This window comes from Cibotium barometz, chromosome 40, assembly GCF_041138505.1.
Source record: "Cibotium barometz isolate CiBa-2024 chromosome 40, ASM4113850v1, whole genome shotgun sequence".
In the NCBI taxonomy this organism is placed as follows: Eukaryota; Viridiplantae; Streptophyta; class Polypodiopsida; order Cyatheales; family Cibotiaceae; genus Cibotium; species Cibotium barometz.
This window is the reverse complement of record NC_141085.1, coordinates 8,011,064-8,029,385: the sequence shown is the minus strand read 5'-3', so window position 1 is coordinate 8,029,385 and position 18,322 is coordinate 8,011,064. Positions and strand designations below refer to the sequence as shown.

General features: G+C 41.8%; 1 protein-coding gene across 2 annotated transcripts; it reads left to right on the top strand.

Moving 5' to 3' along the window:
• The first annotated feature begins 5,947 nt into the window (after nt 1–5,947).
• Nucleotides 5,948–8,925, top strand: LOC147615156 (uncharacterized). 2 transcript variants are annotated; one of them, XM_086779164.1, is made up of 2 exons: nt 5,948–7,070; nt 7,305–8,925. In XM_086779164.1, exon 2 carries the CDS (start codon nt 7,441–7,443, stop codon nt 8,707–8,709), a length of 1,269 nt encoding a protein of 422 aa, XP_086635290.1. In that variant the 5' UTR covers nt 5,948–7,070; nt 7,305–7,440; the 3' UTR covers nt 8,710–8,925. The 2 variants fall into 2 exon arrangements, with proteins under 2 accessions (XP_086635290.1, XP_086635289.1); XM_086779163.1 differs by having other exon boundaries at nt 5,954–7,070; nt 7,309–8,925.
• Nucleotides 8,926–18,322: the final 9,397 nt, after the last annotated feature.

Here is an 18,322-nt window from a genome sequence, read left to right as displayed (position 1 = left end):
ATACTATCACCTTAACTTCTACCTGACTGCTGACAGCAGTCAGGTAGACCCATCTCAAAATCTCTTCTCTCCAACCTAGATAGACTAGATCTACCCTTAATTTTTCTCACTGATTCCTTCTGAGCCTCAATTGATCCTAGTTGACTCCCTTCTGACCCGACAGTTCCTCAATTGACACCTAGACCACTAATAATGCCCAACCTGTCAGACTGACTTCTAATTGTCAGCCTAGACCTCACAAGTGTTAAACAAGACTAGACCGATACTTCAACAACCTTAGCTGACCTATTCTGACACATAGCAGACCAAGATACCTCTGTAGAACTTGTTGACTTAAACACATACTAACTGACACACAGATCTGATTCAACACAAGTCAGCTCTTCACTCACAGTTTTTCTTTTCAACAAACTCCATCAAAAAAACACAAACTCAGTTTTTCTTTTCAACAAACTCACAGTTTTTCTTTTCAACAAACTCCATAAAAAAAACACAACTAAAACGAAAGCATAAGATTTCATCAATCCAACACAATCAGACTTTCCAATGTATATAGAAACTGAGCTAATCTCAACACGTCTCAGACTTGGGGATAGAACAGAAAAAAAGTAAAGCATCACAAAACCAAGGGACTTCCACTCGATTATCCCAACAAAACCCTATACCTCAACTCCACAAAGAACCAAAAATAACAACCAGAGCTGCAGTTGCACTCTACAGATAACCATCAATAAACAGTCTAGAGAATTGTTGAATAAGACTCTGAGCTAGTCCAAGTTCTAATAGATTTGCAGCCCCAGAGGTCTTAGGGGACCCACCTCCTATAAGACCCTCTCACCTTTGCAACCTCAGCTCTAGGCATACTCAAATCTACTCAAATAAAAACCCACGTCATCTTCTTCTCAAACAAAACAGTCACAACAAACTTCTACAGAACTGCTTCACCCAAGAGTCTCTTGGCTTTTTTTACTCACTCTCTCGACCCTTTTTTTCTCCTCTTCTCTACTCTCTTCTCGACGTCCAGCTCACACACAATCCAATCTTCTATCCATCGCTTCGTGCAACTATTGCCCTTCACAATCTTCCCTCCTTTACTACATAAAAGTGTTCTTTTCTTCTTTTGGATGGGGTGACAAACGGGTCTGCCCCAGGGATCGCTCTATCACCATGTACAGGGCTCCTCAAAAGTGAGGGGCACAGAGGTAGATCGGAAGAGGGGGGGGACATGTGCAAGTGCTCTTTGCACAACCTTTCTATGGTTGTCACCATTCTTCATGGAGAAGAGGAACTCTAGGGGTATCCACTGAGTAGTGGAGTCAAGTATAAAAAATGTGATCATCACATCCCGCGCAAAAACATGCAAGCATTGAGCTATCGGGCTCTAGAGTCCTAAATATATTCTCTAGCTCAACACTCTGACAAAATCTACGGTAAATCTGGTCCCACATCTGACCGTAACGGGTTTCACTCATCCACTGTGTGTGCGAACGCATCATGTGATGAGAAGCCATGGTGAAGGCGCAAAGGGACCAACAAGCAAGGTGGATAGAAAGTGAGAGATAGAGAATACAATAGAAGTGAATGAAAATAAACCCTACTTATACTTATAAATATAAGTTTATATATTATTTCATTAAAACTTTAATAAAATAATATATATTTTATTAAAATTTTAATAGAGTAATATTTATTTCATTAAAACTCATGAGGAGGTGATGGCACTCAATGAAGCTAGTGGTGGGTCATGACTTTGGGTTTCGTAAGACTGGACGGATGCAATTTATACTTATGTTTATTATTGTACTTAAAATATCTATAAACTTATATTTATTTTAATACCTTATGTTTATACTTTAGTAAATAAAGAAAACTTTAATAAAATATAATAAATAATAAATCATACTTCTATTTCTTGTTACATATTATTACATATATTTATTTTAATACCTTATGTTTATACTTTAGTAAATAAAGAAAACTTTAATAAAATATAATAAATCATAAATCATACTTCTATTTCTTGTTACATATTATTATTATATTTTATTATTTACAAAGTTACTTATATTATTATTTGCACTTAAATATATACTTAAAGTTATCTTTATTTTTATACTTATATCCATAGACTTAAAATTAATGACACTTCATTAAAATATAAGAAATCATAAATCATATTTATATTTCTAGGATAATTAATTATATTATTATTTATAATTATATTTAAAATTATACTTACGTATACTTATCTTTATTTTCTTACATATTAATGGGTTCGAAACACAGTAGACTTAAAAAACCACTATAATTTATGAAAATGATATAAAATTAAATTTACAACACTTTTAGAGAAACAGTTTTTAGTATTCAATTGAAAGAATAAGAATTACATGGACTCTACAATTTCAAGGATGTGTGGAGCAACACACTGCTTGCATGTTTTGCAATGTTCACTTCGACTCCCAACCTTCCTACCATCCAACTTAAAATAAAAATTACAAGGGGGATCATTGGACATGAGTTGGATTTCTTGCCTCAGAAAACTAAGGGGCCAATGACTTTCTACATTAACGCTAAAAGGGTCATGACCCTCCCAAAGAATATTCACATCAATGAGTGTTGAATGCATGCATGTCTTGGTCCAAGCTGAGCCACTCCCCTCGTAGAAGTTTCCACCTCCTATACTTGAAGCGAATGTACAAAGTTTGTCTTGCAATGAAGTACCTATCATTAAAAACAAACAACCAACATAAAAACATAAAATCAACAATCAACAATCAGTGTCTTGCAATGAAGTACTTATGAATAAAAACCATCAACAATCAACAGACACAGTAATTCTACAATCTTACCTAAAGGTAACATCTGACATAGTAATTTTGCACTGGTGCAGAGAAGAGAAAGTTCATGTCAGAAAACACGCATAACTCACAGACGTTTTGTCCAAATGAGATGAAATTTAAGGAGTAGAGAGCTATGGTGTAGAACAACATGACTGTAATTTTTCGTGAAGAAAGAACCAGAGTTGCAGAAGATATGGGAAAATTGAATTACGCCAAAAAAAAGGGAAAAAATGAAAAGATAATGAAATGCAAAAGGAGGGAAAGTAAAAAGTTAAACATAAAAAATTGAAAAAAATAAAATTCGATTTTCAAACTTCCATGTGCTGAGACCACAAGGTACATCTGACATGAAAGATATGGAATCTGACATTTCTCTATTTTTTTAAGATATGGGCTCTATTATTTTATTGTCTTAAGAGATTTGGACAAAGATATGACAATGTTACATGGATCTAGAATCCCAGCTCTCTCATTGGTCAGGCCAATCTTTTTTTATTCACTCCTTAAGGGGCAAAATGGAGAGTCCATATTTCTCCTAATGATTATTTGCAGGCTATTAATCATGGAATAAAGCCTTAATCAAGAGAGAAGCCCAAGCTTTTATAGCATAATCAAGGATTTAATTTCTAATCTTTCCTCTCCATCCACAGGCGATGCGACAGGTAGCAATTTGCGAAATCAGACAGGCTGGGTGGCGATCTTTTTCTTCTTCGATTCCCTCACAATAATGCATAGCGCGGTTCTCTTATAGCCGTGAAGAAGCTTGTTTTTAAAAGCTTAATGAATAAGATTTATAAGCTTAAAATGTTTATTTTTAGTAAAAGCTTAGAAGCTTTAAAACGTATAAGCTCTAAAAGCTTATATTGTTACAAGATTTACAACCTTCATTGGTCACGAAAAGAAAAGAAAGAGAGACTGCCATAAAAGTTTCAACCTTTGTCCAATGCCAAAAAAAAAGGATACGTAGATTCCTCACGAGCTCTTAGGCTGCAAGTGTGAATATCAAATTGCTCTTAAAACCTAGTGGGGCATACTATAAGAGCTTATGTCCAATAGGTTTTTCCTAGGTAAAATCATCAGTGGTGGCAGCTTGGCCACCATGAGCTTTTGTTAGAGGTAGCATAGTTAGAGTGTTGCTTAGAAAACTTGGCCATAACATTCAATGTGAGGATGAAACTATATAATAAAGATGCAATAAATGCATTTAGCCAAGTTAACTTGCTTGTGGGAAAATGGCGTAATAGCAATATTGTAACTTTCGAGTAAAGTCCTCACCATCGATGCAAAATTTGGCCATCTTGTGCATTCATCATAAAACATCTAGTGAGAGTACCTTTCTACTATAAAGTTGGCCATGTTGTGCGTTCATCATAAAACATCTAGTCAGACTAAAAATAGCTTAGAGTTTGTCCCCATGAAAAAAATGAAAGTCATTGCACAAATACTCCACAAATATCATCTCGTTTGTTAAAGGAACTTAAATATATCGTAGCACTTTTGAAATTTGAGGTCCAAGATAACAACTTTTGTAGGACCACCAACGTAGGACATGCTCCCATGTATAAGTGCAATTGGTCCTCTAAAAAAACTTGTCGACGGATTGTGCACAACCTAACAAAATGTGCCAAATCATTGCTGAGCATTGTTTGGGTCGAAAGCTCGGGACTCGGAGGGCTACTTAGCACGTGTCCCCATACACAAAAAGAAGAAGATGGTGTAGTAGTGGTGGTGTTGTCCCCACATAAGCAAATGTGTGAACCCGTTTCATGACTTAGTAGGAGCCCCCTCCTCCCCCCACAACACTATATGGCACACGGTCTTTAAGACCCCTTGTTAGATGGGATCAATGATAGTGAAATCACGCGCGATTCGTTGCCATTATTGGCATGTCGGATCAAAAAGTAAACTAAGGAAAAAAAGTCAACTAGGGGGACGATGGCTGTACCATGTTGGATCGACAAAAAAAGTAAACTAGTGATAACAGTTGGCCACCATAATTTTCTACCATGTCAAATAAACTAGGCCTTGCATGCAAGTAAATTACGGGTCGTCGAGGGTAAACTAGGGAAGGTAAACCAGGGAGAGCTTAAACCCACAAAGGAAACTAGGGAGGAGAGGGAAAACTAGGGAGGAGAGGGTAAACTAGGGAAAACAAGGGCAGTAAACTATGGGCCTATGATTTAAACTACGTATGTTAAAATAAAAAAGAGGGCTAACAATGTGGTGGTAATGGTGTATTGGTTAGAGCTTAGCTCTTTAAGCTAGAGGTCCTAGGTTTGATCCCAAGCTGCGTTTACCAAAAATAAACCCTTTGATTTTCGAGACGTCTGACTTAGAATTTTTTTGCGGGTAAACTAGGGAAAAGAAGTAAACTAAGGTTAAAAAGTAAACTAGAGATGCCAGAAAATGATGGTGTTGGACTCCATCCCCCGTTTGCTTTTTTTTTTCCTAGGTTGCTTTTTGATCCAACACACAAAAAATGTTAGCAACCAACGAGTGATTTTGCAGCTAATGGTCCCATCTGACAGGGCCTTACAGACCTCGTGCCATAGAATGACATCCATTGCTAGAGCCACTGCCTCACCATACCTTGTGCCATAAAATGACATCGATTGCTAGAGCCAATGCCTGATAGCTTATCAAGCCCGCTGGTTGTAGCCGCTTTGCCTAGATCTTCTTGCATAGCAAAAATATACACGTGTGGATCTAATTTCAAGGTGGATCCCATGCAAGCGATATCAACTGCACACGTGTAGAGAGGATGGTGGGTGTTTTCAAAAATAAATTCACACTACTTAGAGTAGCTGATAGGGTGACGGTCTACCACCGGTGTCGCCCGTGGCCAATGTGGACAATATAGCTCACCTGAAGTATTGGTTCGTGCTCTGCAACGATCAAGCCACGGGTTTGCATCTTTACATACGTGTGAAACACATTCCATGGGAAGCCCTTCTCAGCTCTACACGCGTTACACTGCAGCTGCCAGCGTCAGCAGATGGTCCACACGTTCACTTTGCCCCATTGACTTTTAAAACATAACGCGCCCAGACGGGGCCCAGTTTGAAAATTGTCCAGGGCGGGATAAATAAATTAGCCAGCACAGTGAGGACACTCTCCGAATTACCTTAAAGTTTGGCTGGCTGGCGTTTTTGCTGCACACGGCGTGCAGTCTGCAGGGCTAGATATCCGGGGTGAAAACTGAGAGGTAAATGGGGTGACGTGAAGTAGCTAGCCCTCGTGCGCAACTCTGCGCATTGAGGCAGTACCACCGAAGGCGCAGTTATTTTGAAAATTTTGAAGATAAGGGCGTCCTCGAGGCTCGTACACAGCCGATTTGAGCAACAGCAACCGTTTAAGCTGGCCCAAAAATACCCTCGACTCTCGAGAAGGGTAACTTAGAAGTTAGAAGGTAGAAGTTGTAGAGCTTTAGAAGTGGCCTTGTACATTACACCCTGCATATATACCAACGTAAACACCATATACAGTACACAGGCGGTTAGTTTGTTTAACCTCTTTAGGGGAGATGAAAAGAAATTGAAGACTTTGAGACTCGAGAGGTTTATCATTGCTTGCTTGTTTGCTAGCTGGCGTGCAGCACTGCAGGCTGCAAGGAAAGGCTTCCTCGATGCAATTTTCAATTTGCTGCTGGGGCCCTGCAGGCTAGAAGCACACTGAGCAGCTTTCCTTTTGAAATTGTGGATCAAAGTGGAGGACGCGCCTGGCCCGCCCCAGATGCGGGGTCCACTTGCACCACACTCTGACCCCACCCATCTACTAGTGAGCGCAGTCTACAATGACCGGTCTAGACTCTACAACAAAGGTAGAAGAAGACGCCAAAGCATATGGGTGCGGGCCATGCGGGGACGCTCCAATCGCTTGCAGTGTGCAAAGCTGTGTGAAAGAGAAAGAGGGTGGGGCGAATTTCAATGCATCTGGCTATCCTTGCCGTCCACATGCTGCGTCTCCTCGTTTGCTTCCCCACCCCCACCTCTCTAGAGTTTTACATGTATTTTGCTTCCTCTAAGGATAACTTGCAGATCTGGCACCTTGTGTAGGCTCCAGAGTTTAGAGTGGGCCGATGATCGATCTTCGCTCAAGCTCCCCCCGCCCGCCCCTTACCCCCCAAAATCTGCAACAAATAAAAAGCGGCTGCTAGCGGGCCCAAGCTCGACATCCCAAGGAGGCAGATCAAGTCTCCAGCTACTCCTCCTCCATAGCTCCGCACAGGTGAGTGGGCCCTTTGCTGTAATTTTTTGCACCTCTAGTGTTTTCGTAGGCTCATGAATCAATTTGCTAGTATCATTGTGTATTATCCCTTACCTTACTGCACTTGCACACGTGTTGCAAGAACTTTCCGTGATACCTTGTGATAAGCCTTGCGTCCCTTTTAAGAGAGTTCTAGGGTCTTATTGTCGTGATGCTGGCTAGATCAGGCGTTCATGATCCTTTTTTTCTGTGAAGTTAGGAGGATCGAAGTGGTTGCAGAAGAAGTCAAGACTGTTGTGCCTTGGGAAAACATTATTTAAGGTGTGCTTACAACGCTGGAGAAGGTAGGGCAGCTGACCATGCTGCCCTACTAAGTCCCACGGTTTTAGACATGGATCAATGGAGTCAGCTACAGCAGCCAATTCGATCAGAGCCAGATCATTATCAAAGAGACACGACTGCGACAGAATCCGAAATCGGCCAACGTGTGTCTCCGTTTCCAGTAGGATCACGGGGGATGACAGTGTATGGAAAAGAGGGGGAGCAGAATGAACGTCAGCAGCAGTATCATTCACATCAGCATCCACGTCAGTCGTCGTTGATGCAGGCGATGGCGGAGGCCATAGCAGGGAGTGCGAGGTCCGCTCAGGTGGATGCGAAGCTGGCAATGGCCGTGGCTGTAATAGGGCAAGAGGAGGAGGAGCACCAGCAGCACCAGGTGAGGGCTACAGCAGGTGGGGCAATGGTGTTGAAAGAGGAAAAGGGGGCAGATGCCATCGTTGAGAAAAAGGCCACGCCCAGGAGGTCTTCTACAAAAGATAGGCATAGAAAAGTGGACGGGAGGGGCCGGAGGATAAGGATGCCGGCCATGTGTGCGGCCAGAGTTTTCCAGCTCACCAGAGAGCTGGGCCACAAGTCGGATGGCGAGACCATAGAATGGTTACTCAGACAAGCGGAGCCGGCCGTCATAGCGGCAACGGGGACGGGCACACTCCCAGCCTCTGCTATGGCGAGCACTGGCATCCTCCCCCAGGGGCCGGGCTCCCTACCTGCAGGCTTGACGAAAGGGCCCGCCCACGTTGCTCCCCGGCCCACGGCGTCCGCCAACCAAGAAGCCAGCTACAAAAGACCCCGAACGGACCCCGCCATCCACGTCAGCAAGCCTCCTCTCACAGCAAAACAAACCCCCATTCCCTTGCCCGCCAACGCTGCAGCTGCTGCCATGTGGGCGCCAGGTCACATGCCAAGTACAGTCTGGATGCTTCCGTTCGCTCCCTCCCCTCATTCACATCAGAACCACATGGACGGCCCTCATGTCGGCCTCACCACTCAAGTCGTCACATCTGGCAACACACCCGACATTCAACAGCAGATTTGGACCTTCCCGTCCTCTTCCGTCCCGCCACGTAATATGACCGCACATCTCCGCCACGTGGCCCTCCCGTCCATGGTGATTCAACCGTCCTCCGCGGCCAACCTGGGCTATCCGCCAACCGCAGAAGGCCACCTCGGCACCCTGGCTGCACTGAATGCTTACGGCAACGCAGCATTGCACTTAGAGAATCCACGTCAGCACCGGCAAACTCCATCTCCTTCCAAAGAGAGTCGTGAGCAGCAGCATCAAGCGGACAGTGGAGATAATCCTACCAGCTCTCAATAGTACGTTTTGTTTTTTCATTTAATCATATTCAGCCAGGAATTTGTGCCCTTTTTTTATATTTATATATTCAGGCAACAAATAATGTACAAATTATTTGGACAGGACATTAAGTACCTTATTGTTACTATGTGCCATTTCATGCATTTTTTGAGATAGCCTATCAGCGGTTGCTCATGGAACAAATAATGAATTTGGCTTCAAGCTTATCTTTTTTTACTTGGCTTCTGGTACTTCAAAAGCATCATGATTAGTTTTGTCATGAACAAGGTATTATTCGTAGTTAAAACTTTTATGTAAACTTTCGACAGAGCCTCTGTATATATTTTGTTTTTGAAAGATAGGGTGTCATGGAGTTCAATATGGTGTGTGTGCAGCTCTCATATGTGAAGGTTGCCTAACTCTGGAGAGAGAGGGGACTTCGCGATGATACTAAGTCTCCTAGACTTATCCTAGGATGCCTTGCAAGTACTTACTCTCTCACGAAACAACTGCATGTTTTATGTTATTGTGCGACATGGTGCCATGATTACTCAAGATTTTGAGTCATTGTACTGGGTAATTTGCTGTCCCGGCAAGGCTCGCTCCTTGATGGCAACCTAATCCTTTCACCTAGATTAAAGGACAAAAGAATACAGGGGGAGGTAATAAGCAGTTCTTATGGAGAAAAACATGAAATGCATAAAATCTATTAAGAAGCCTCCCTTCTTGTCTTTTCTCTTGGCATGAGCAGGTGAACATAAAACCAAGTTGCAAACTGGGTCAAGGGTTAGTGGAGTTCCCAACCCGGTTGCTGTGAAACAACCTCCAGTGTCCACCACCTTATTCGCATCACAATGCTTTATGTGGAGTTTGAACCTAGGTAACTACTTTTGCCGAGCTCAAGATTCAAGAAGCACCCACAACGTGTTTTTGCATGGGGAATTGCCATCATGCAAAGAAACTTCAAAGGTTGTAAGTACTATGTTTTAACGTGCTAGAGAGAGACAGAGAGAGAACTTGCAAATTAGCGCAAAAGCAAGGTTGACAGGAAGCTATGAAGGGGAAGTGTGCAAAAGGGTTAAAGGGGGCAACCGAGGCAAGGGTCGCTCACTCCCAGTAGGTTGTATAGATCATAACCGTAGAGCCTTGCTTGCCCATGAGGACTTGCAAGAGGCGCTTTTCTTCTTCTTTTGAAGAGTGGTAGTAGGTGCAATGACAGACCTCCATTGCTGATCACTAAAGGCGCTTTTCTTCTTCTTTTGAAAAGTGGGAGTAGGTGCAATGGCAGACCTCCATTGCTGACCACAAAAGGCCTCTCTCTCTCTCTCTCTCTCTCTCTCGGTAAAGCCTCTCTCCTCTAAGTCGGGTGTGTAAAAGAGGATAATTATTCCACTACCTTTCACCTTTCTGCCACCCATAGTGAGGTAAAAGTGGTTAGTGAAATAGTGAGGTAAAAGTGGCTTAGTGAAATTGTCATTATTCTTAGATTGATATAGACTCAAGCTAATGACAAAAGCATTTATCTGTTTAAGTCTCAGAAACGAACTTGTTCGTCTCTGACCTAGGCTCGAAAAACAAAATAATAGACTCAACCAGTGTGAAATTGCTATTTGGTTGACCTAGTCTTCTCCTCAATTGGTCTCTCTCTAGATCATTTCATTAGTCGATGTAAAGCCTTTCTCTCTGACTTGGAGTCTTTTCCCTCTATTGGTCTCTCTCGATCATTAAGTCGATGTAAAGCCTTTCTCTCTTCTCTTCGTCTCATGAAAGTGGAGGGAATCTATACATAGTGCTCTCTGTCTCTCTCTCGAAGCAGGCGAGGGTGGATGTGTTTCTCTCGAAGTAGGCAGGGTGGATGGTAGGGCTTCAAAAGGGATGGCTGCATCGTGCTTTGTCCCTCTCTGTCTCCAGGAAGCTCGCCCTTTTTCTTCGTCTCTCTCGAAGGAAAGGAATAGGAAGAGATTGGGAGGAAGTTAGGGGTCGGTGGTCCGAGGGAGGAAGACATCCTTGCTGGAGGGAAGAGCCACGTCAACATGGGAGGCGAGGCCAGTGCACATGAGGCATGCTCGCATATTTTCTGTATTCACGACGTCGAAGGTTTAGACCAAATGGGTAAGGTTGATTCCTTGCGAACAATATGCCCAATGTATTTCACCTCTTGTGACATAAATTTGCATTTTCTCTTTTGGCATATAATTGATTGGCCCTCAAAGCTTCCAAAATTGATGGTAGCCTAATCCCAAATCAATCTTTGAAAAGAAGCATGCACCTTGAGTTCATCAATCCTTTTAATAGGGTAACGGTTATACCACCGTAATCTTGCTCACATCCCTAAATCCACACATATGAAAAAAATGCCACCTTTCTTCTTCTTTATCAGTAGAACGGGCGAAAAAAATGAAGAGTGACCCAACCTATGTCAATTAACTCTTGAACTTGTTTAGTCACTTAATCTTTCTCCACCTTAGAAAGCCTATATAATGGTTTATTGACAACGTTCATACTCAGCTCCAACTAAATAGCATGATTTACTTTTCCCTTTGGTGGTAGGCACTTTGGCATGCCAAATATGCTTTTTTAGTTTTCCAAAAGTTTTACCGTATGCTTATGTAAAACCTTCTTATCTTCCTCATTGCCTTCATCATTACAAAGCTGTAATACAAAGATTTGGCCATTTTTCTTATCTCCCTTTTGAGTTGTGTGGCATTTATCAATACCATCTTTGATCCACATGAACCTCTTAAGGTAACCATCTTCTCACCATGCATAAATAACATAAACCCTTGTTGTATATTCATGGTGATCTTTGAGTTGTATGGCATTTATTAATACCATCTTTGATCCACATGGACCTCTTAAAGTAATCATCTTCTCACCATGCGTAAATAACATAAACCCTTGTATATTCATGGTGAACGAGCCAAGAGTGCCTAACCAATTGCAACTCAAGATACTATCACAATCGGACCCATATCTATGACCAACAATTCAGCTTTGCATGCATAATCTTTGTCAAACATCAACCCAACATCTTGACATGACATCCACTTGCACCATATGTAAAGAGTCCAAAGATCTAGGCTATAATTTCAGATTTTGCAAGGATTTAATGTTGACAAAACTACGTGTACTTCCACTGTCCACAAGGATGTGTGCCACTCTACACTTAATGCAGGCCTTAATGTAGGCTTTAAGCCTCAAAGTCTAAGCATTTTTTCACCCCATGTAGGCATCATGTGACAATGTACACAAAGTGGCATCCTTGCATGAATTATCCAAATTACACATAGTTGGGAATCCATCATCATAACTCTGCAAGTTTTTACCACAAGAACCACTAGGATCAAATCAAGTTCATGATATGCCTCTTCTTCCATTGATTCATTGCATTCCACAAATTCATCCACTTCTTTTCCATGCTTATCCCCACCCCCATTGCTATATATCATCGGAAAAGAGAGTAGGTTTTGAAAATGCAAACATTGACAGATTTGGAGCTGATTTGCTGAAAATTTTCCATGCTCCCATTTTTAAAGGAATATTCTCATGTGAAATCCTTAGAAGGCCCCAAAATGAGCTCAAACTTTTCCTAATGAACACATTCCTTTGCTCCTAAGCTCATTAAGTTGGTCCTCTTGGACATAATTTGTCTTGCTTCTGGCCATTCCATTCTCCTTGCTCTTGAAGCCTTTGAAGCACCACACTACCAAATTTAAAATTTATATTACCATCCTTTCCACAAACGATAGGGTACCTAGGAATGGTCACATTTGAAGGAGAATTTCTTGTGGGTCTCACATTAGAAGATGGGAGAGCTTCAATCCTCTTGAAGCCCTCCTCCACCTAATGGCTCTCTTGGATGTTTTAAGAAGAAAACAATGCCTCTCAAGCCATGTGTATTGTTTTATTCACATCCATCCCGCTTATAGTCAAAGACAACAAAATGGCATTTCTTTAGGTCGAGATCAAATATCTATAAGAACAAACACATAAAAAGTTATCAAAGACAAGAACACAAAGATAGATCACCTCCAAGCATTTAGGAAGCTAGATAAATAAGAGAGGTCTCCACACACGAAGTCAAACTTAACATGTACTTGATTCTAAATTTAATGTGTTGATGTCTATAGTTACATGACTATTAACCTTGGTTGCACCTCCCCACCATGACCCCATAAGCCTTCCTTTTCTCTATCACAAAATCCTCACCTCTAGTCTTACATCTATATGACCTGCTCTATCCCTTGTAATCACTTCTCCAATAGCATAGCCAAACTCACCAATGTATTTTCTCCCTCTTTGGCAATGATGATCTTTCAAGAAGTCATCATTCTCAAGGAGCTTGTAGATATCTACAAGATATTTGCCAACCTCATTTTCCTTAACTAGGAGAGCTAGTGCCATGTCCTATATAAGATTGGCTTGCCTCGATGATGATAATGATTTTGGAGCATCAAGTGCTGCAAACATTAGAGGATTATTTAGCTAATTTAGACCTCTTGGAAGAAGACCTCAATTGGCTTTTGCAAGATAGTTGATGAAGGCAACCAAAGAGAACTTTGAAGAGATCACAAGTGGTCATTATTAACCCATTCTTTATTACAAAATTACTAAGCAAGTCAGCATATCCACTAGAGCAAGGTAAGCACATTTTTGGTTACTCCAACCATGACCTACCCTAAAGTAGACATTGTGGAGTATAAATTAGCTCTAATTCATGTTTGTCAAATTAGGGGTCTCAACCAAGAAGACCAAGGAGGCAAAGATCAGAATGAAGACCAGCTATAGGAAGGGTAGCATCAACCTCTAGTTAGAACTAATGGACTAGATCAAAACCTCCCCCAACCACCTCAGCTTCCAAAAACTCTCTTAACCTCAACCTTTTTGTAGCATTTCCACCTCTTCATACCCCTCTTTCCTCCATTCCTTCCATTAGTCTTATAGCCATCACAAAAACCCTTAAGGGGGTGGTAACCAATATTGATATGATTCACTACAAGGGATCGGGCTCATACCCGCGCTCCTAGCTGCTAAAAATGACTTGTGAAAAAAAGTAGCGGGCTCGTGTATCAGCGCGTGTATCATCGCGGCCACAGACATGCGTGTAAAAGCACGTGTATAGGACTGTTTAGACGCGCTGATACACGGGAGTATACACGCGTTCTGTGCATTTAGACGCGCTGATACAAGCGTCTATACACGCATTTTGTGAATTTAGATGCGCTTATACACGCATATTTCTCAGGTTTGACGCGTTTATACACGTGTATTTTATAGATTATCCGCGTATATACACGCGACTTTTTGCAGTTCTGACGCGAACAGAGAGCAAAAAAAAAATTCAGAGAGTGCTATTTGGTACCTGAATGCTGTTCGCGTTTATACACGCGAACAGAGAGCAAAAAAAAAAATTCAGAGAGTGCTATTTGGTACCTGAATGCTGTTCCAGCATTCCAGCACCCAATAACACTCTCTGGATTTTTTTTTTGGGTGCATTGGACCATCCACGAAGAACATATCCATGAGAAAGATTAAGACAAGAACGACATGAATGCATACATTGTCAATACACGATTCAAGACAGACATGAATGCAATACTATCGATTCACGATTCAATATTACTATCAAAATTTCACACATATATACAAGGGAGTCCATATGTCGAAGTAGCCCATGGCTTCAGTTTACAAAAAAATATATACAACCACATCCTCAATATGGAATGTGATACTATAAGTCTGAGTACTACTTAGACCCAGATGATGACTCGGTGCTCCCTCCATGCTCACATGAGCTCACATCGGTCGGAATGTCCGATGAGTAGTGCTCACGTCCACCCTCTGCAGTGGCGGCGGGTGGATCATCAGCAGCTTGTGCCTGTTCAAGTAATATATAGTATATAAGTATATATATATGTAATTCAATAAACCAAAATCATTCGTTTAGAGTTTTCAAGTACCTGTCGACCGTATGGTCTCACGGCCATCTGAAACTGCGCGTCCGTAATACGTCCCTCGGCTCTGAAGATGGCCCACGTGTCACGTCTGCTATGCCGGCGAGCATACGCAGTATCGTGGGTTGTGGGCTTCCTCCCCGTAACCCGTTCACTGTATCATAATCAACACAATTTGTAAGATTAAAACAATCATAGAATCAATGAATTAAGTAAACAATCAAATAAAGTAGCAAGATACTTACGAACTCTGCCTCCCATGACTCGACGCCGCCAGATCCGAAATGCGAAGATCCAATGGTCTCCATCTGGATCCGTCGTGCCTCCACATGCTGCCTGCTCTTCACGCCACCCTTTGCTCGTTTCTTTGCCTCCTTCCACTCGCGTTTGTGCGCAGTGGCAGGTTTCTCGGCAGGATAGCCACCCGCAGCTACATTTAGCCCATCATCATACGCGAGTTTTTTAAGGTGAGATCTTTTATTACTTAAGATCTCCCTTATTCGTGTCCTTCCCCATACATCCGAGAATGTAGCATGTGGGGGATTGGGGTACCGACTATGTATAGCCTCTATCACCTCCCCAACTAATCGGCTATTTTGATCTTTAAATTTAATAAAACAATTTCTATACAAGTTTGATACTACCCCACGCATGTACTCCATTACCTCCCTCCCCCTTGCATCCATCACTATCCCGCCCTTATCCGTCACATCATAGCAGATCACTCCCTCCACCTCTCTCATCTCCTCCTCTTCCGAACTGTCTCCTCTAACTCTTCTCCCTCTATCTCCTCTCTCACCGCGTGCCCTACTACTTCCCCCACCAAAGCACCCGCTGCATCCTCCACTCCCACTCTTCCTACTGCTGCGGGTGGAGTCACAACTGGGGGATTTTCTATGTGACGGTGGCTCTGAGGGAGTACGTGATGGTGGCTATGATCCCTGACGTGACGGTGCTTGGGAGGGTGTGCGTGAGTGTGTCTGGGACGAGGTATGTCTCCTCGGTGGGCGTGGAAGAGAAGATGCTGCATGCCATCTCGTCGGACTCGTAGGCATAGACGGCAGTGGAGTGCCCTGGATACTCGCGGTAGGGGTATAGACACCAGGCATGGAAGGAGGGGGATGGGCATACATGTACTCTGTAAGCTCAACTGGACCAGGATGGCGCCCAAAATGATTTAGCATCTCCATCAGTCAATTGCTGTATGCAAATGGATCGGATGAAGAACCTGGAATATCCATAAAGAATCTGCAAAAATAATCCTCATGTACATCATGGGCTGTCTCTTGACTCACACAAATATCATCATTCAAGTCACCTATCAGCCTGCAAACCATAGAAACAGGAAACACAGACACCCAGCCAGAAACGCGTGTATACACCCAGCCAGAAATGCGTGTATACACCCGTCCAGAAACGCGTGATATTGCTTCTATTTTGGTCCAGTGCACTATGTTCAATGCTATATGGTGTGAAGGCAAGCATTTTCGAACACAAAGAATTGATGAAAATAGGAATACACAAGATTGCAGTGTCATTAGTAGCTTTGAGGGAGCTAATGGAAAAATGGATGATTATTGTGGCACAATCCGACATATTTAGGCTTGACTTTCGTCGCTTCTTTGTGTATGGTTTGGATGTCAAATGGCAAATGAACGTGGTGGAAAAAGGGCCTAATGCAACGATAAAACGCCATGCAAGTGGCTATGTAACTATTGACTCTACAAAGTTTTGGCAAACAAAGAAAGATAGGCCGTATTGCCACAACAATGTGAGCAGGTATGCATTTTTTTACTAATGTGTTTCATGTACATATATATCTAAGCTCGCGTACCCCTTGACTTTTGATATACTAATTAATTACTGCAGTATGTGTATTTGAGTAGGTTATCTATCTACCAATGGTGCATGACATTAAATGGTGGTACATCATTCCTATTGCACCACGTTCCAAAGTGATGTATAATACATTCACTGATATGGAGCATATGGAGGATGTAACAAGCCGCAATGAAGATGATGTCGAACATGCCAATGAAGATGTTGTGATCGATGATCAAGAAATAAGAGATGATCACGATAATGAGGATGAGTGTGCCATTTCTCATGATCATGAGAATGACCCTACCATTGAGGATGATGGTGATGTTGATGAGGATGATCAGGACATCGATACCATTATCAATGGAGTACAGAATATCGATAGTGGAATAAATTTAATCGTAGCCTTACAAATTGATCAAATGGATATTGATGTTGATCGTTTGGCAAGGATGGATCTTATTGAAGATGAGATCGAACCCTAACCAATCCGTCACTGTATCGTTCTAAATTGATGACATTTCTATTATATGTGTTATCTTTTAATTATCATCTCATGATTTATTTTTGCATATATTTCATTGTTGTAAATGCATGTAGTGGGATTGTGTAATGATATATATTGTAATGTACTATGAGATGGTTTAAAGAAAATAGTTTTTAATTTTGTAAAGGAATTCAGTTTTTCTTTACCAAGCGTGTATTAATGCGTGTATTGATGCGTGTATTATTGCGTGTATTTTCACGCGCTTATACACGCGTTGATAAATGCCAATATACACGCGAATTTAAACGCTAAAATACACGCGCCCGATTCTATTCAAATACATGCGCGACCATACACGCGCCCGTAATTTATCGCGTGTATAAAACGCGTGTATGGCAGCATTGTCTTGTAGTGATTGCAACATGGATGGAGACACTCAAGATCACCACCTACCAAAAGGAGTGGACACCTTGAGATATTATGTGGCACCATTCACATGGATTTAGAGATCAATGAAGTTATAGAGATATGTAGTGTCACATGTGAACAAGAGATAACTCTAGGGGCACTTATATCCCAATGGGTTTTTCCCCTGGATACCTACTTTGAAAGGACACTTAAACTAGGGCTTTCATTGTAAGTTCTAATTGTACGCCATTTCACTTATTATCAATACATGTGCAAGAACTTCTCCCACTCTCCTACTAGTTGACTTGCTCCTTGTGTGTGTGTGTGAGCTCCCATTGCTATTCTAACCCTAGCCCTATTCCTCATGTGTGCCAACAATTAGTATTAGAGCTCATTTTAGGGTTTCTATATAGATTCAGGTCAAATTAGTCCATTCAAAGTACATAGCATCTCAACCCGCCTCTCCATTGGTAGAAACCCTTATCTGCTCTCTCTCCATATTGTACGACCTGCTCATATAGTTGTACAACCAAACCTTAATTGGTTTTCACCTTTAGACATGTGGTTACCTTGTTGCCCTGCTTTTGTTCCTACAACTCTGAACTGAAACCAACCTCCTCGTATAGTGCACATCATTATCCTACGCACAGTTGTACTTACTACTAGACTGTACACATGACTGTTGAACCAACCTGCTATACAGCTGAATCAACATGTGTACCTGATAAAGGTGCCTAATAGTTCACATACCTTGGATTTCTACAACAAAAATTTGCGACTTCCATTATCTTTTGACATTGGTCAATTACACACTACACTACTCGAAGCCAACTAATTGCATTTTGTAAGTGAAATTTGAGGCTATTTTCATTCTTTTCTTCAGTTCATTGCAATAGGACAAGTAGCTATAGCACATGTGAGTGTAGCTTATTGACACTGTGCATTTTGGATTTGATAATGCACA

Excerpts from the sequence above, each read along its gene's own strand:
- LOC147615156 (XM_086779164.1), top strand. The coding sequence starts at position 7,441 with ATGGATCAATGGAGTCAGCTACAGCAGCCAATTCGATCAGAGCCAGAT.